Source organism: Pelobates fuscus, chromosome 1, assembly GCF_036172605.1.
Source record: "Pelobates fuscus isolate aPelFus1 chromosome 1, aPelFus1.pri, whole genome shotgun sequence".
Taxonomy (NCBI): Eukaryota; Metazoa; Chordata; class Amphibia; order Anura; family Pelobatidae; genus Pelobates; species Pelobates fuscus.
Window position 1 is genome coordinate 98,925,513 of NC_086317.1, and position 20,322 is coordinate 98,945,834.

The following is a 20,322-nucleotide window of genomic DNA, read 5'->3' on the forward strand; positions in this document are numbered from 1 at the left end:
TGAGGAGGATAGGGCGTGAAGTTCTCCCACTCTTTTGGCAGACGTGATGGCTACCAAAAATAATACCTTAAGGGACAAAATTTTCAAAGGAACTTCCTCCAAGGGTTCAAACGGGTTAGTACTAAGGGCCTGAAGGACTAGGGACAAGTCCCACGTCGGAAAGACCGATCGTTTAGGAGGTCTCTTGAGGCTGATGGACCTAAAAAATCTTCTGACGAAAACATTGGCTGCCAAATCCTTAATAAGAAAAAAAATTCAAAGCTGAGATTTGAACCTTGAGAGTGGAGACTCCCAGGCCTGCGTCAAAGCCGTCTTGCAAAAACTGAAGAATGTTATCTATAGACGGTTGTAATATCGAGACCCGGTGATCCCTACCCCAGTGAAGAAAATTGGACCAAATTCTGAAGTATATCCTAGAAGTTGATCTTCTAGTTGCGTGTAGTAAGACTGTTATTCTCTCATCTTGCAAGCCCTTGTTCCGAAGGATCAGCCTTGCAGTAGCCAAGCTGTCAACCTGAACATTTCCAGTACTTTCAAGGGTAGGTTCCTGTTCACAATGAGATGAACTGAAATGGGAAGCTCCCAATAGTCGATAGTAATCTTCTTTAGGGCCGCAAACCAGACTCTGTTTGGCCAATAAGGGATTATCGCCAATAACCTCGCCTTGTCCGTACGTGTCTTGAGGAGGACCTTTGGGATCAGGGGCAGAGGAGGGAAGATGTAAGCCAGCTGAAAATCCCACTTTATCGATAGAGCGTCTATCCAATTGGGTTGATCCGTTCTGAAAAGGGAGGCGAAGTGGGAAACCTTTTTGTTTGATTCTCTTGCCATCAAATCTACTTCTGGGACTCCGAAATTTCCAGTCAAGATTCTGAATACGTCTGGGTGTAGAGACCATTCCTTTTGGTCCCACTTCCCTCTGCTCAAATCGTCGGCTATTACATTTTCGCTGCCTCTTATGTAAACCGCTGCGATGTCTTCTAGATTTCTCTGCGCCCATTCCATAACTTCTGTACAAAGACTGTAAAGCCTTCTTGCTCTGGTTCCTCCCTGTCGATTGATATAAGAGACTACCGTGCGATTGTCTGACTGTATCTTGACCGCTCTTTGCAGTAGCCAAGGTCTGAGGTGATGAAGAGCATACAGAACCGCCAATAATTCTTTGAAATTTGTCGACTCCTTTGCTTCCTTGGAAGACCATTTTCCTTGGAACATGGTGGAGCCTAAGTGGGCTCCCCAACCTGAGTTTGAAGCGTCTGTGGTGACTATTAGCCAGACCTTTGGTAGAAAGGATAAACCTTTTAAAAGGCACTCTGAGGTTTTCCACCAATCTAATTGCGTCTTCACCTGAGGGGACAGCAGGAATATTGTGTCCAGATCTTCCACCTTCTTTGACCAGGAAGTCAGGATGTTCCATTGTAAGGGCCTGACCTTTGATCTTGCCCATTTGACCGCCGGGAAGGTGGCCGTAAGAAGGCCTAACACACTCATGGCCTCTCTGAAGGAACAAGTTTTCATCCTTTGGAGGTTGGAAATCGTTCTTCGGATCTGTTTCCTCTTTCGTTTGGGAAGGAAAATTGACATGGAGTCTGAATTGATCTCGAAACCGAGAAACTCTATAACTCTGGTTGGAATGCAAACTGATTTCTTTAGATTCAAGATCCAGCCATGGTCCTGAAGAAACCTTATAGTGACCTGCAGATCCTTGTGTAGTTGATCCTCGGTATGAGCCACTAGAAGCCAGTCGTCTAAATATGGGATAATTGAAATACCCCTTTCCCTCAAATGAGCAGTTAGAGGAGACAGGATCTTTGTAAAGATTCTTGGAGCGGACGACAGACCAAAAGGCAGGGCCCTGAATTGGAAATGAAGGATGTGACCTCTTCTTCTTCTTATTGCAAATCTTAAATATTTCCTTGAAGCGGTGGCTATCGGAACATGAAGATATGCATCCTTTAAGTCTATCTTTACCATCACGTCGCCTTTTTGTAATAGAGGAAAAATCGATGCGATTGATTCCATGCGGAATCTGTGATAGGGGATAAACTGATTTATTTTCTTCAAATCCAGAATGGGCCGAAACGAGTTGTCCGGTTTTGGAACTAGAAATAGTCTCGAATAGACTCCCCGAAATTCCTGTTTTTTTGGAACTCTTTCTATAACCTCTTTGTGTAGAAGCAGCCTGGACTGATAATCTAGGGCTCGAGATTTTTTTGCAGACTGGTAAGTCGAAAGTAGGAACCTTGATCTTGGTTTTTCCAGAAAAATAATCTTGTGTCCCTTTCGGATAATCTTTAGAACCCATGGATCCTCCGTGGTCTGTTCCCACACCGGAAAAAAATATTGGAGCCGTCCTCCCACACCTCTGGCGTCAAAAACGTCTCCCCTTGTCTCTGAAGGATCTTTTGACCTCATTACTTTCAAATTTCCGGTTTTTTTCCTTTCTTTGAAAAAAATGTGGTCTCTCTTGAAAGGATCTCCTACCCCTAGATTGGTAATTTCTGTACCCCGGTCTCCAGGAGGACTTCCTATCTTAAGGAAGTGCCTTCTTGGTTTCAGACATCTGTCTTATGATTTCCTCTAAGGGGGCGCCGAATAATTTAGACTTCTCCAAAGGAAGTTCACAAAGGACTGCTTTTGACGCTGTATCCGCAGACCAAGACCTCAACCATAGGGCACGTCTTGCTACAGAAGACAAACCCATAATCCTGGAGGCCAATTTAAGCACCTCAGTCGACATATCCAAAAGGAATTCATTCGCCAAATGCATGTTCTGAAACATGTGACTTAGATCCTCAATATGACCAGACGATAAATTTTCCTGCACAAATTTTAGCCACACTTCATTAGCTCTGGCTACTGCAGCTCCTGCCAGTAAGGCTTTGCATTGGAAACCAGCTGTCTGATAAGCCCGCCTACACGAGGTTTCGGCTCTTTTATCCATAGGATTCTTTAACGCTGCAGTTTCTCCTATAGGGATAGTGGTTCTCTTGGCAATCTGTGCCACCTGAACATCAACCTTTGGGAGATCTTCCCACATAACGTCGCTAGCCAGCCTGAAGACATCCTTGAAGTGTCTGGAAATAAAGGCACGTTTTTCCGGGTTTTTACATTCCCTAAATACAAATTCAACTAGGCTCTGTTGGACAGAAAAGCCCTTCTTTGGATTTTCCGATCCCTGAGGTAGGATTGTCAGATTTACTTCTTTAATAAATTTGCGGATTGCCTCAGGGGGAAACCCCACTGGTTCGCTTGACGAGGAACCTGAATCCACTGATTCGCCAGAAGAAGAACATTCTCCCGAAGATGATTCAGATGAAGAAATTCTCTTTCTTTTATTAATCTTTTGATGAATGGGGGCTTCTACCCTTTTAGATTCTTTAATCGAGTCCAAGGTATGGGACAAGTTCTCCTGGAACCAGGATAGGAAAGATTGCATATCCTTTTGCTTTTCTCTTTCCAAAGAGTTTGCAGTACACTGACTGCATATTTTCTTCCTAGACCCGTCTGGGAGAGGAGTTGCACATTCGCTGCAAACAATATGTTTGGACTTCACCGTAGCCTTTCTAGGCGTGGGGGTTAGCTTTTCCTTATCCATCTCAGGTGGACTAGACATATCTGGAAAAAAATAAATGGAGGCACTTAGAATCCAAACTCTTCTTCAGAAAGTATTTCAAAGTAAAGATTACTTTATCAATCTTACCTCAAAATACCTCTGAGCCGTGTGGGGGGGCAGGTGACACGGCGTACCACTTCTGACCTGCATCCATGCTGTCAGTGGGTACCAGCACAGCTTTTACATTCAAATTTCGCGGGTTTTTTTTTTTTTGTGTGTATATCTTTAAGCTTCCGTTTGCGCATGCGTCATTGCGCACCCGGAAGCTTAGGTGGAACGCAATCACCACCAGGGCGTGCGTTCCACCGCTGTGCGCTTGCTCAGAGCGAGCTCCGCCTCCCGGAAGCATTCTGCCGGCAACCTTCTCGGCATAAATCCAACAGCCTCTTTCACTCCGTAACGGCAAGACAACGGAGCATGGGCCACTCAGCCTACCACCCGGGCAGCTCTCGGACCGGATCCCCCAGACAACAGCCCGTGTGCCTCACCATCAACGAAAGTCCTGTCCATCCCTATCGGGACAAGAAAGAAGACTGGGGTAGGTTTTGCGGGTTCAGTATTTATACCTAAAGGGGGAGGATCCTTTTAAAAAAGCTTGTTAAAGGTCTTGTCCACAGGGAGGAGCAAAACCCAGAGGTTACTGCCACCATATGACAGAAAAATTACCTTTACTACTTATTAATGAGATCCTTTAGGCTGATGCTGCGAGACTACATTTTTTTAATACCTGGTTTGATTTTCGTAAGGAACAAACAAAGGTCTCCTCTTTCGGTTTATATTCAGATGATTTCTCATCCTTGCATCAGCTCCCCTGCTCTCCCTTCTCAATTTATCCCCTTTCCTTTTTTCTATGTCTTTACCTTCCTTATAGCAATGCACAGCAGGAAGGCTGATATACTAGGTACTAGGTAGCCCACTTATTATCCAACAACAGTTCTCTCCTTTTCATATTTTCCTTCTTTCTCCTATTCTACAAGTACTCTGCTCCTTCTTTCTCATAGTCTACAAGTACTCTGCTCCTTCTTTCTCCTAGTCTACAAGTACTCTGCTCCTTCTTTCTCCGATTTTCCCAGTACTCTGCTCCCTACTATCGTGTATCCCCCTACCTACTCCAACTCCTCCCCTTCCTCTACCCGCGTGTTACACTTGTTCACGAGCGCACGCATTTAGGCACACACACTCGTGCTTCCCCTGCGCAAGCGTTCTGCAACCTCGCACTTACTGCATGAGAGATGACCAGTGCATTCATCTCTCTGGATAGAGGGAGGATTTTGCCACCGCCCACCTGGAATCCCAAAACGCCCACTGGTGGGCAGTAGAGACCAGGTTGACAACCCATATCAAAACATTTTGGACAATGCTATGCTTCCAACATTGTTGGAAGAGTTTAGGAAATGCTTTACTGTACATTTGGGTATAAATTGCCACAAATACACTACAGAAAGTTACAGAAAGGCTTCCAAGAAAAGTGGAAGCAGTTATATTTGCAAAAAGAGAGGACCAAAGGAGGGACCCCCACCTACTTATTAATGTCTCTGAATTTAGAATGTGATTTATGTCCCAATACATTTGTCTATATAGTGTATATACCACTAATACGGTTTAAATATGGAGTGCCTTCTCTGCCCTGCTTCCTACACAATAAAAAGGGTAGTAAGAAGACACCATAATTCTGATGACTTTTTAGAGCTATATAGAAAAGTTGGGTAAATGGAATGCACTACACCAAAAAGTAAATAAAAACACTAGCAAAAGGCAACAAAGTGCTAAATGAAAAGATGGCAAAAATGATAACTCATAAGAAAATTGTTGTACAGAACTTATAGATTTGTCCAGTTAATATGCTCTTCCCAGAAAATATATTCTTTATGAACCCCAAATGAGGACAGGTGTGTTATATTAGTAAGTCACAGATCACCAGCATACTATGATGCTTCCCAAGAACACGTTGTTCTGTAACGCAATATATCATACATGTACAGTAAAGCCTAACTTAGTTACGCACGGCTAGCTAGAGAATTAGACTATTAATTACCTAACGACAGCTGGCTGGCAACTATTCGCGATTATCTGCTGGATGATTTAGGTTAGTGGCTATTAGTGTCTGTTGATCTCCATGCAGTGGCTATTAACTGCATGAAGGTATCAGTTTCCCATTTGTTGTCCTTTTCTGGCTGGTTTGTACTTAGTAGCCAATTAAAAAAAAAAAAAATTAAACAAATGTAAATGTTAGCTGTTCAATTTGTTGAATACTGCTAGTTGCCTGCTGTCGCAGACTCCTGGTGTGCAATTTATTTTTTTAAACCTTCTCTGCAGTTGCCTCAGGTGAGTATGTGTGCCAGTCTGGGCCAAGTCATGTTTTACCAGGGGTGAAATTTCGCCTACACCTAAGCACCCAATGACAGAAAATCGCTGTACGGGCAGCATTTCAAGGCCAATCACTGCCCACACAGACTGCTTCATCCGGGCATTTCTAAAAGCATTAGAGATCATGGAGGTTGGACTAACCCTTTAATAACTGCACTTTAACAAAAGACTCCTATAGTATCTAGATTCTGGGGAATCCACTGTGGGGGGAGGGAGGGAGGAGGAGGTAATTAAAGAGGACTATAATGCTTCAGGACCATTCACTGTAAAATATGCCCACTATAATGTGCAGCCCACCAAATCAAATACACGATGTGTCTGGAAAGATGACAGTCCTGGCAGACCTGCTTATATACGGAAATTACCCAATTCCCCTGCAGGAATGTTAATAACTGCACATTAATAAAATAAAAGGGTGAGAATTAGCACAGGCTGCAGGAGCTAACGTGTCTCCCAGCCTAGAAACATCTCCCTGCTTTACACTCCAACCCTCATCAATCCATCAGCGACTCCCCCCTCAGCCTAATCAAGTCCTCGCCGCCAGTTACTAGGGAAAGAGAAATCAGACAAACGCAGCTAAGCAACCCTCGCAATTAAGAACGCAGCCCTGGGAATTCTGGAATCAATTATCTCCTCAGCGTTCTATCGCCGCCCACGTGACCCTTTTTACCAGAAGTTACCAGGGACGCTGGGCCTCCAGGGGAAGAGGGTGGAGAAGAGATTAACGCGATTGGATGATATAGTGGAGTAGGCGGAGCTGCGCGTGCTTCCCATTGGCTGTTAACGTCACTGGCTGGCTTAGAGCCAGACTGACATCTAGCCCTGCTATTGGTGGAGAGTGGAGGCATGGCTGTGGGGTGATCCCAGCGTGCCTATTAATATCTAGTGCAGGGCTGGGAGCGTGTGGAAGTCGTGGGAAGAACATGATAGGAGGATGTGTGCTTTGCTGGGGCTTGCTGCACAATGCCTGGATGGGTTTGTTGAGGTCATTAGCCGAAGCAAGTGAAGAATTGGCACCTAGCCATGCAAACTGGGGTTATTCCAGTTTTTATATCTAATCCTAAATAGCAAAGCAAATACAGTCAACAGACAATACTGCTATCGCTTCCATTTCGACTGTGACTCCCATGTCCTTGAGATGTGGAAATAAAGCCAATTTCCTGCTCTAAAATAAGGCAGAAAAAAAAATTATCCCACACAGCATTGACATTAAATTAGGAGGATTAAACCCCTAAGGGATGGAAACAATTGTACAAATTCTGAAATAAAACCTAGACTTTGAGTCAAATGTCTGTAGAATCATAATTCACCTCTTTCATATTAAGTGCACCCATACTTTTTATACACCATTTTGTTCAGGAGTAACGGGGTTTTCATTTCACATCAGATATTTGTATATGAAACATACTGTAATATAAATTAAATTGAAATTAAAGATTTTTGTTTTTCCAAGCTGTGCGTGGCATTTTAACTGTGGATGTCATAATACTGTTAACTCTTACTGTAATAAAATACACATATTTGTATTTAGCATTGTCTCACAAGTACAACAGTACCTTCCCTCACTTCACTGTGTAAAGGATTTATGGGGTTTTGGAAAGATACATAGTCAAAAACAGGGCTTTCCCCATTTCAGTATTTACACATTGAAATATGCCAGATTGGTTTGCTGGGCCTACGTTGCCTTTGCAGACCATTTGTAAAAGTAGACTTTTTTAGTAGCCAATCGGGTAGGAAGACTTGTTATATGTTTAATCTTTGATCATTTTGATTTAAGTTTTTGTTATAATTGTTTAACCCCTTAACGCCGTTACGGCGTTCTATGCCGTCGCGGCTTTAAAGGGCTTTAAAGCCGTTGCGGCGGCATAGAACGCCGTAACGGCTGAAGCCCCCAGGAGGTAAGCTATACTTACCTCCGCCGGGATCCTCTTCTGGGGGTCTGCCTGAGAGCCCAGGCAGCCCCCCTCCGGCAAATGAGGCCCCCGGGGGCCATGTGATCGCTCTCAAAGAGCGATCACATGGACCCCTATAGCTGGCTATGGATCTGCCAGCAGGGGGACTGTCTAAAATATTAGAGAGTCCCCCTGCTGGTAGGTAGTGTAAAAAAAAAAATTAAATACACATGTTAAAATAAAATACAAGTATTTATATATATATAATATATGTATATATATTATATATATAATATATATACATATTATATATATGTAACGTCATACGTAATGTATTTTAATATTAATATTAGTATATATTAGTATTAAAATACACTTAGAATGACGTTACATATATAATATGTATATATATATTATATATATAATAGATCTACATATATATTATATATATATATACGTATAATTACAATAATAAATAAATAAAATAATAAAATAAATAAATAAAATATTGAAATAAAATTTAAAATAAATTATATATTCATATGTAATTTCATTCTAACTGTATTTTGTTATTAATATATATATATTGGAAACAGAATACACTTAGAATGACATTCTATATATATCTATCTATATATAAAATACAAATAACCGCAAATATATATAGATAGATAAATACATATAATTACATGAAAGATTACATTAGTATACACGTAGAATTTAAATACCTATAAATGCATATATATTAAAATTCTACGTGTATATTTAAGTAATTTTTTAACATAATTATGTCATTTAATTAATTAAAATTTGATTGACATGCCTGACAACACAGGGAGAAAGTGCAGAGAATTTAATTCGCAAGCACTATATTTGACCCTGTAACTCTCCAAGACACCAGAAAACCTGTATATAGGGGGTACTGTTTTACTCGGGAGACTTCGCTGAACTCAAATATTAGTGTTTCAAACTGGTAAATTGTATTACAACGATGATATTTTAAGTAAAAGTGAAGTTTTTTGCATTTTTTACAAACAAACGGCACTTTTATGGACTATATTATTGTTGTAATATGTTTTACTGTTTTAAAACACTAATATTTGTGTTTAGTGAAGTCTCCCAAGAATAACAGTACCCCCCATGTACAGGTTTTATGGTGTTTTGGAAAGTTAGAGAGTCACATATAAGGCTCGCATTTCATTTTTTTGACATTGAAATTTGCCAGATTGGTTATGTTGCCTTTGAGACCGTATGGTAGCCCAGGAATAAGAATTACCCCCATGATGGCATACCATTTGCAAAAGTAGACAACCCAAGGTATTGCAAATGGGGTATGTCCAGTCATTTTTAGTAGCCACTTAGTCACAAACACTGGCCAAATATTAGTTTTTTGCTTTTTTCACACAGAAACTAATATGAACTCTAACTTTGGCCAGTGTTTGTGACTAAGTGGCTACTAAAAAAGACTAAACATACCCCACGTTCAATACCTTGGGTTGTCTACTTTTTCAAATGGTATGCCATTATGGGGGTAATTCTCATTCCTGGGCTACCACACCGTCTCAAAGGTAACATTACTAATCTGGCAAATTTCAATTTGAAAATGGAACGTTCTATATTTGACCCTGTAACTTTCCAAAACACCATAAAACCTGTTAATGGGGGGTACTGTTGTACTCGTGAGACATCGCTGATTACAAATATGTGCATTTTGTTGCAGTAAAACCTAACAGTATTATGACATTTACAGCTAAAATGTGAGGCGGAACTACAAATTAAAAAAAAAAATTCTAATTTCTTACAGTTTTTTTTATTTTATTCATAATAAATTGTTTCATATATAAATATTTTATATGAAATGAAAGCCCTGTTTCTCCTGAACAAAATGATATATAATAAGTGTGGGTGCATTTAATATGAAAGAGGTGAATTACGGTTGAACAGACATATAGCGCAAATTCCAGTTTTTGTTTACGTTTTGTTTTGATCAGAACGTGCACTATTGACTCCGTCCTGAAGGGGTTAATACATTTTATTTTAACAAGAATACAAGTCGACCCTCTTCCTCTTTGCTGCATAAAGAAGGGTTGTAGCTCCCTTAAAGGCACATTTACTTACATACCAGGAGCCAGGTCTAGGCTGCTGAGAAGGTGAGAAGCCACTTTTTCACTGCACTTATTTCTATCCTGTGTGATTTATTATACTAGAAGCGACGTTGCTTCCCTTGTTTCCCTACCCTCTTCTTTTATACATATGGGGACCATCTGAACAAGAAGCGATACAGAGGTACAGTGTCACCATAGCACACGCACACCCAAGCAATCTGAGCTTATCCTAAGTGGCTCTGGCCTATGTGTGTGAGACCATTGTGACCTTCTATTTTGTATATTGTGTTACTACGATATTGCACTATATTCGTTTTATTTTTTCAGATGTATATACTGTGGTATATTCCCTGTATACTGAATATTGTGTAAACCCACTGGGGTAAGTCACTACAACTTTAAGTGCTCCATAATTACACTAGTGGTGGTTAATATATATTTTCCTTCACTTTTGTGTACAATTCTTTTTCATATATATTTATAGGGGATGAGAGTCCCTATATCTATGTGGTAGCTGCTGCAATATTACTTCTGTTGAATTATCTTAAAGCGCCTATTTTTCACACATATATCCATTATTTTTTAGTAGCCACTTAGTCACCAACCCTGACCAAAGTAAGCATTCATGTCCCTCGCCGCTGTCTCCTCCTCTGCGACGCTCCTCCTCTGTATTGCGTCGGCCGGTGGGCGAGAATGATCCCGCCCACCAGCCGAGGAGACCTAATGCGCATGCGCGGCAATGCCGCGCATGCGCATTAGCGCTCCCCATAGGAAAGCATTGAAAAATAATTTCAATGCTTTCCTATGGGGATTTGAGCGACGCTGGAGGTCCTCAAACAGCGTGAGGACATCCAGCGACGCTCTAGCACAGGTTTCCTGTGCTATAGAGCAGGAAGTGACCTCTAGTGGCTGTCTAGTAGACAGCCACCTAAAGGTGGAATTAACCCTGCAAGGTAATTATTGCAGTTTATAAAAAAAAAGCAATAATTACACTTGCAGGGTTAAGAGTAGTGGGAGTTGGCACCCAGACCACTCCAATGGGCAGAAGTGGTCTGGGTGCCTGGATTGCCCCTTTAAGTGTACTTGGACCCTTTTTGGCTGGGATTTTATTTATAAAACTGTTTTTCTGGCACAATGTTAATTGTTTTGCAATTGAATTTATTCACTAGACTTGAAATTGTAGTGAATTGAAGCTGATATAGCAATCACATGGGGAAAATAGCCATAGAGAATATTTCTAAATCCAACATTTTTTTTCTCTAAATTTTGACTTATAGATTTAAATTTGCTTAAATTTGGAGTTTAGTGCTTAGCACCTTATGTGTTTGTTCTACCTTTATTTCATACTTTCACATTTAAAGCACACACCAATTGAAAAATAATATATATATATTTGTATTGAATCCTTAAACTTTGATATGTCTTTTAGTTTGCTTCCCAATGGAGCTATCCCATGAAGTGACATTATTTGTGCCACTATACAGACCATTGTCAAATTTGACGCAGTGTTAGTGGCATTATGCTGTATGCATCAGCAGAAAAAAAAACTCACTTCCTAAATGTATTACTTTTTTTGTTGTTGTCATCTTTAAATCCTGAACCCACCTCCTTGATTCCCCTACATAACATCACAAAGTAATTTAATAAATAAAAATCAGAATATAACCTTGTATAACCCCATGTATTCCTGACCCAATAGTGTTAAAAATACTGTTAGGTGTCCGGCACACTCTTAAATACCTTAAACTGCCTTTATTCGAGCAGCGTTCGGGGCCGCAGGCACTGGTCCCGCTCCGCCTCCCTGGCTGAGATCATCAGAATTGACAATCTCAGCCAATCCAAAGCTTTCCAATAGGAAAGCATTGGGAGGCTAATGCGCACACGTAGCAAAACGTCACTTTGCGCCAATCAGTATCTCTACATAGAGATATACTGAATGCAGAGCGTGGAGATGCTGAATGTCAGTGCTGACCCAGGAAGCACCTCTAGTGGCTGTCTGAGTAACTGCCACTGGAGGTGTTCCTAGTCAGTAATGTAAACACTGCCTTTCTTCTAAATCTACAAATAGCCCTATCTCTGAACCGGAACCTTTGGCCAAATCATCACTATGAGCGCCAATCTCAGAGCATGCATACTTTGGTTTCCATAGTGGTCAAATTGCTTGAGAGAAAATCATTGATTATTGCTGGACTGCCTCACTTGCGAGGCTTCCGACAATAGTGATCAGTGTAACAAAGCCAATCACACAATTCAGGTGAGCACCTCAGACAGAACAGTGATGGATACCTCAGACACAAATGCACAGGGTCCTCAATAACCTCTTGCAATAATAGGTCTCTTATTTGCTGTTATAACCTCACTTGGAAATTTAAAAATGCTGCTGAATATGTTGGCACTAGTGATGTACCGAACTGTTCGCTGGCGAATAGTTCCTGGCGAACATAGCGTGTTCGCGTTCGCCACGGCAGGCGAACACATGCGCGGTTCGATCCGCCCCCTATTCGTCATCATTGAGTAAACTTTGACCCTGTACCTCACGGTCAGCAGACACATTCCAGCTGAACTATTAGCCCGCCAGCTTTTACCATACAAGCTGGTGGATTCTGAGGTGTTCAAAAAATTTGTAGCTATTGGGACACCGCAGTGGAAGGTACCCGGACGAAATTTCTTTTCACAAAAGGCAATCCCCAACCTGTACTCGATTGTGCAAAAGGAAGTAATGGCATGTCTGGCACACAGTTTTGGGGCAAGGGTCCATCTGACCACTGCTACCTGGTCTGCAAAGCATGGTCAGGGCAGGTATATCACCTACACTGCGCATTGGGTAAACCTGCTGATGGCTGCCAAGCATGGAATGCGTGGCTCTGCAGAGGAGTTGGTGACACCGCCACGACTTGCAGGCAGGCCTGCTGCCACCTCCTCTACTCCTCCTACTCCATCCTCTTCCATAACCTCCTCTTCTGCTGCTGTGTCTTGCTCCACATCAACGGCACACCCCCAGCTCCCAGGTACTATTCCACATCCCAGATATGGCAGTGTCACGCCGTCTTGGGTTTGACTTGCTTGAAAGCAGAGAGTCACAACGGACAAGCATTCCTGTCCGCCCTGAACGCACAGGTGGAAAAGTGGCTGACTCCGCAGCAACTGGATATCGGCAAAGTGGTTTGTGACAACGGATCAAATTTGTTGGCGGCATTGAAGTTGGGCAAGTTGACACATGTGCCGTGCATGGCACATGTGTGTAATCTGATCTTACAACGCTTTGTGCATAAGTACACAGGCTTACAAGACGTCCTGAAGCAGGCCAGGAAAGTGTGTGGCCATTTCAGGCGTTCCTACACGGCCATGGCGCACTTTTCAGATATCCAGCGGCGAAACAACATGCCAGTGAGGCGCTTGATTTGCGACAGCCCGACACGTTGGAATTCAACACTCCTAATGTTCGACCGCCTGCTCCAACAAGAAAAAGCCGTTAATGAATATTTGTATGACCGGGGTGCTAGGACAGCCTCTGGGGAGCTGGGAATTTTTTTGCCACGTTACTGGACGCTCATGCACATTGCCTGTAGGCTCATGCGTCCTTTTGAGGAGGTGACAAACCTAGTCAGTCGAACTGAAGGCACCATCAGCGACATCATACCATTTGTTTTCTTCCTGGAGCGTGCCCTGCGAAGAGTGCTGGATCAGGCCGTAGATCAGCGTGAAGAGAAAAAGGAAGAGATGTGGTCACCATCACCACCAGAAACAGCCTTATCAGCATCGCTTGCTGGACCTGCGGCAACGCTGGAAGAGGATTGTGAGGAAGAGGAGTCAGGAGGAGGAATGTGGCTTTGAGGAGGAGGAGGAAGACCTACCACAACAGGCATCCCAGGGTGCTCGTTGTCACCTATCTGGTACCCGTGGTGTTGTACGTGGCTAGGGGGAAGAACATACCTTCATTGAGATCACTGATGAGGAGGAAAGGGAAATGAGTAGCTCGGCATCCAACCTTGTGCAAATGGGGTCTTTCTTGCTGTCGTGCCTGTTGAGGGACCCTCGTATAAAAAGGCTGAAGGAGAACGACTTGTACTGGGTGTCCACGCTTCTAGACCCCCGGTATAAGCAGAAAGTGGCGGAAATGTTACCAAATTACAACAAGTCGGAAAGGATGCAGCATTTGCAAAATAAATTAAAAAGTATGCTTTACACAGTGTATAAGGGTGATGTCACAGCACAACGGGAATCTCACAGGGGAAGAGGTGAAAGTCATCCTCCACCTCCCACGACCACGCCGGCAAGGACAGGACGCTTTAAAGACGTGTTGCTGATGGAGGACATGCGGAGCTTTTTAAGTCCCACGCATCGCCACAGCCCTTCAGGATCCACCCTCAGAGAGCGACTCGACCGACAGGTAGCAGACTACCTTGCCTTAACTGCAGATATCGACACTCTGAGGAGCGATCAACCCCTTGACTACTGGGTGTGCAGGCTTGACCTGTGGCCTGAGCTATCCCAATTTGCGATAGAACTTCTGGCCTGCCCCGCTTCAAGTGTCCTGTCAGAAAGGACCTTCAGTACAGCAGGAGGTATTGTCACTGAGAAGAGAAGTCGCCTAGGTCAAAAAAGTCTAGATTACCTCACCTTTATTAAGATGAATGAGGGATGGATCCCGAAGGGACTGACCGTGGGTGATACATTCGACTAAAAAAGACCTGATGAGATGAGCTGCCTTGGGCTAAAAATGGTCCACACGCTGCTGTATTTTAGCTCTGAATGCCGGTTGACTTGCGTGACTTATCCGCCACCAACTAGGGTTCAAGCCGAAATGTTTTAGGGCACTTTCTGCCTGGGAAACAAACATCATTTTTTATGGCCGCTGCTACAGGTGTCAATCCATATCTGCCAAGTGACCCTATGTAGGGGGAACAGTCTCTATTCTGCTCTGTGTCAGTGTGTATCATGGTCTCTGAGGACAGGTGTCAATCCATATCTGCCAAGTTACCCTATGTAGGGGGAACAGTCTCTATTCTGCTCTGTGTCAGTGTGTATCATGATCTCTGAGGACAGGTGTCAATCCATATCTGCCAAGTGACCCTATGTAGGAGGAACAGTCTCTATTCTGCTCTGTGTCAGTGTGTATCATGGTCTCTGAGGACAGGTGTCAATCCATATCTGCCAAGTGACCCTATGTAGGGGGAACAGTCCCTATTCTGCTCTGTGTCAGTGTGTATCAGGGTCTCTGAGGACAGGTGTCAATCCATATGTCAAGTGACAATATGTCATATGTCAGGTGTCAATCCATATCCATTGTGATTTAGGAATGTTAGGTGATTTATGCCCTTTATGGATTAAAACCAGACTCTGCATCAACTGTGTAATTTTCCATGGGAGTTTTGCCATGGATCCCCCTCCAGTATGCCACAGTCCAGGTGTTAGTCCCCTTGAAACAACTTTTCCATCACTTTTGTGGCCAGAAAGAGTCCCTGTGGGTTTTAAAATTCGCCTGCCCATTGAAGTCAATGGCGGTTCGCCCGGTTCGCGAACGATTGCGGAAGTTCGCGTCCGCCTTTCGCAAACCGAAAATTTTGTGTTCGCGACATCACTAATTGGCACTATATAAATGCCCATAAAAGAAAAAAAGCAGTAATAATATTGCAGTTGTTACCAATACTTCCATTTGTTTATGCATGTAACTTATTATCATTTCCATTCTAGTGTTCTCAAGAACTGAAACAAACAGATAATAGTTTATAATTTTAGCTTACATTTGGAAATTTGCCCATAAAATAATTTTAAAAATCAATAGAATATTTATACAAATTTCTGCAAATGTAGAACTTTGCCCAGTTTTTCCCATGATAACTTCTTGTAATGGTTTCTTTCTTATATACTATTATATTATGTTCTGCAAAATATGCTGGTGTTATATAAATTCCCATAATAATAATAATTGCTAGTAAAGTATTTAGAACAAGTAATAAACCATGCATTTGTTTTATAATAATTTCCAATGTTTTGTTCTCTGGAAAGGGTTCAGCTGAAGTCAACACTGTATTATTTGATTATAAAACTACATTAAGTTTGTACACTATCAGGGTTATTAACTAAAGTGTGTGTGCCCATCTGTATCTATGAGTGTGTATCTGAAAGTGTGTACCTTTGCGTATATCTGTGAGTGGCTGTGTGCCTGTATTCATATTTCAATGTGTACGGGAGTAATTATCTGTGTATTTGAGTGTGTATGTGTGTCTGATAGTGTTAAAGCGTTGCCCCGGGTTATCATGGCAATACTCCACTACTATAAGTAATAGTGTCTGAACTTGCAAGAGGCATATGCAAGTTCTGCACCTGACAAAATTGTTGATCAAAAGGTCTCAGTGGGTACACTGGACTGGTGAGGGGGAACTTTGATTATCCTCACCGGCCCATGAAGGGACACCGACCCCTATAAATGGGCCAATCAAGGGTGCATTTTCCGTTCTCCCACACGGAGTGCGGTAAAGCAGACGCCTACGCTGTATTAATAAAGTGGCATGGGTGCAGTGGTCCTTTACTGTTAACACTACAATCTAGAAACTGCGATGTTTACATTGCAGGGTTAAGACCACCTACAGTGGCTCTCATACTGACAGCCTCTAGAGGCACTTCTGCAGCACTGACTGAGTAAACCTCGGTAAGGTGATGTGGAAGACCCATAGAAAAACATTGATCCAATTTTTTTCCTATGAGGTGGCAAAGCTTGGATGCGTGCTGTGCTTGCCATGCATGCGCATCAGGTCCCCAATTGGATTGGGCCATCGTGGAGGAGGCCATGCCTCGTGGGAGACAGAGGGGTAAGAAGCGCCAAGGGAACTTTGGCACTGGAAAAAGGTAACTATATATGTTAGCTTTATAATTTTATTTGGCTATCTAACTAGGGACTGGGACACTGAAGCGTTAGGAATACAGTTTTGTGTTTCTAACACTTTAGTGTTCCTTTAAGGTAACACTGTCCCAGTTGGTGTCACCCTTTCTGATGGTGTCACCTGGTGCAGGTAGGGAATCAGTAGGGAACCACTAAAACAACATGGGGAATATCGAAATTACTGTGTGAGCTGCGGCTATCATAACAGTGATTATAATAAGGGCAGTATATAGGGCAGTCCTATATGCTAGCCATATACAACTAGGGATTTTAACTGTTGTAATCCTGAAATGTCATGTTCCTTCTAAGAAATAGTTTATAACAAAATACATTCAGCTGTATATTGGTTTTGGTTTTAACAATAAAGATCACAGTCTCTCTCCAAAATGAGTGTGCATTTTCCTTATGACTGTATCACACTGCACAGCATTTTACATACATATAAAATAAAAACGAATTTATACATATTAGTTTCTGTCCCTGAGTATATCTCCTGATTGACAGGGCTGTAGATATATTTATAAGAGAGAGAGAGAGAGAGAGAGAGAGAGAGAGAGAGAGAGAGAGAGAGAGAGAGAGAGAGAGAGAGAGCGAGCTATCCTGTTATGCATATGTGATGCACTACAGAAAATAAAAAAAATAGTACTTTTACAGAAGTGACTAGTCATCCTTTATGCCAAGTACTATTTTCCTCTGCTGACTTGCTCACAGCAAATGAGAAGCTTTGCATTTTGTAAGGTGTCTGCCTGTAACTGGGCATGATGCAAGGAGAGTGGGGGGTTGCACTGACTGCAGCAGCCCCATCGCCTTACTGGGCAGCAGGGGACTTGGCTGGAAGCAGGGAGGAGCCTGGCTTTTTATGTGAAGTAGCTCTACACAAGCCAGTGTTACCAGCGAACATTGAAGATTCCATGAACCGGCTTTTTCCTGCTTTACTGCAAGGGGCAGGCTCCACTAGCAGCTACACCTTTTTTCTCCCTTCCATGAGTATATATAGTGATCTTACCATCAAAAGAAGCCGGATCCATGTGTCACACTGATTGTGGGTGAAATACAGACTGCCTATAGGAGACTGCTGAAAAAAATCCAGTGATTTACACTGCAAAGTATCAAGACTTTGTATTGCACAGCAGGAATTAATTAATTGCCTGTGCATAAAAACGAGCATATTATCCTAGTGCAGGTATCACTGCTCTGAACCCTGTGAGTGGATGTGGAAAGCTAAACCTGTGGTCACTGGAAATAGCATACAGAAGATGAGCTGTGGGAAAGGCTGATCTAAATCAGCTTACTTTGTGTATTAATCAGTAATTCCCATCTACAAGCGAGCTGAGTGAGTGCTCCTAGCTGTCATTTTGTGGAAGCAGAAAACTGTTACAGTTGCTTGGAAAAAGAAGAGATTTCACTCTCAACGTTCCATTCCGCCCAGGCAAGATATCCAGCAATTTGCCAATATGATGCAAATATCAGATAGTTACAATCAAAAGAACTCTTTGTTCAATGCCATGAACAGGTTTATTGGGGCGGTCAACAATATGGACCAGACAGTGATGGTGCCCAGCTTGCTGAGGGACGTCCATCTGGAGATGGAGGAGAAGGAAGAGGTCCTCAACCACAGCAATGGAGCTGCTAACTACTGCAGCAGGAGAGACATGCACGGCTACTACATCCTGCTGAAATCCATCAGAAATGACATTGAATGGGGGGTCATCCAGGGAGAGGACAGGAAAAAGGACAAGCTGACCAACATGGACATTGCCAGGCTGGAAGATGCAGACAGAGAAGAAGACCTGGAGAAGCAGTTCCACTACCACCTCAGTGGACTTCACACTGTCCTTAGCAAACTGACCAGGAAAGCTAATGTCCTCACTAACAGATATAAAGAGGAGATTGGATTTGGAAGCTGGGGACATTGACATCTCAGACTGTACTAATCATTATTATTTTATTGTTTTATTTTTTTATTTTTTGGAGGAATGGGAAGTAGATTTTTTTTAATTTTATTATTATTTCTTTGTCCATGCTCCCTGTTTGTTTGCTTTGGGTGTGCCATAGGGTGAAGGTGGGGATAGTAACAGCGTGGCTAGGAGATCATGTCAGAGTAAGAGGATTTGAAATCTGTTTAAACCCTTTTTTCCGCTTTTAAACGCACAGAGATGGTTAGGAGGAGAGGGGGAGGATTGAAAATACTGTATGACAGCAACACAATTTCCCTTACACTCCTCCAGAGTTTGTCATTGTTAGGATATGCTTGTGCAGTGACTAAGAGTCCCTGCACCTTGCACACTGGTTAACCTTTTCGCTGACAAGGAGCCAGCACTGTAGAAGGACAATGAATAGAATTAGATTTGGAGGATTATTTTTCCAGCCTGCAGAAGTATAGCCTTTGTCTTCCTTCTTGCTAGGCTCTGTCAGCCATGCTTGCTTTCTGCAATGTTTTATTGGAGGAGGCATTGAAAGGATTAACAATGCTTACAAATAATAACAGATGCACCATGCTTCAATCTTTAGCCAAAGCTAATGAGGTCAGATCTGGCCCTTTTAGGAGGTAAAGCATAGGCTTTTAAATTTCTGGGGTGTCTGAATTAAGGGGATCTCATGGGATTGGGAGCACAGATGTAGGGTGTGGTGGGAGACATCCTGCTGAAAATTGCATTGGGCAGCCTTTCCTGTTTTGCACTAATTTGTATTTTTGTAACTAAAAACGTTGTAAATATGTAAAGCTTACTTTGCACTTGTCTTAGCCTTGCTTTGTATGTATGTTGCAAAAAGCCTCCAGACAGTGCTAGCTTCTGGAAGTGCAGCTTAACATGTCTCTTTGTGTTTAATCCAAGGCAGGAATTAAATATTGTCTTGAGATTGAGGCAGTTTATTAGCCAATGATAACAGGACTTTCATTGCTTCTAACCATTTTGGAACTGAATGATGCATCTAAGCAAATGTTTCATTTAGATGTTGAAAGGTTCCTGTTGTATGCAAATGAAATGAGAAAAAAAAAAGTACAGCTTTTTTTTTTAATGTTGATGTATATTTTATTTTAATAAATCACATAAAATGTGTATAAACTGAAAAAAGTTTGGTATTTTTATTTAAACAATAATAAGTATTGAATAATGGAGTGGGATACGCCCATTGGATGTATTTAAACAAAGATACAGTGGCACATCACAGGTTCTCCATCTTGTTTAATATTCTAAACCGGAATAAAGTGTGCCTTATAGGGAGTACAAAAATCCAATATGCTTGTGTCATATACTTAAAAGCCATTGTAAAGTATGCTAATAAATATGTAACTGGAGTCAACTGATACATTCTTTAACCTTTTCAGTGCCAAAGGCAAGGAGTGTGCAGTTCAATGCATTTGTGTACACCCAACCCAAAAATAGTGTGCTCAGCTGTTCAGGAGGTGACACTCCTTGGATTTGTATTTGGAGATATTCAGAACACATACGCAATTTC

The 20,322-nt window shown here is 42.2% G+C and overlaps 1 protein-coding gene across 1 annotated transcript; it reads left to right on the forward strand.

Annotated features, from left to right (window-relative positions):
- Nucleotides 1-17,730: 17,730 nt before the first annotated feature.
- On the forward strand, nucleotides 17,731-19,937 carry MID1IP1 (MID1 interacting protein 1). The gene has a single exon (XM_063450106.1). It carries the CDS (start codon nucleotides 18,318-18,320, stop codon nucleotides 18,777-18,779), a length of 462 nt encoding a protein of 153 aa, XP_063306176.1. The 5' UTR covers nucleotides 17,731-18,317; the 3' UTR covers nucleotides 18,780-19,937.
- Nucleotides 19,938-20,322: the final 385 nt, after the last annotated feature.

Coding starts and splice junctions, on each gene's coding strand:
- MID1IP1 (XM_063450106.1), top strand. CDS start 18,318: ATGATGCAAATATCAGATAGTTACAATCAAAAGAACTCTTTGTTCAAT.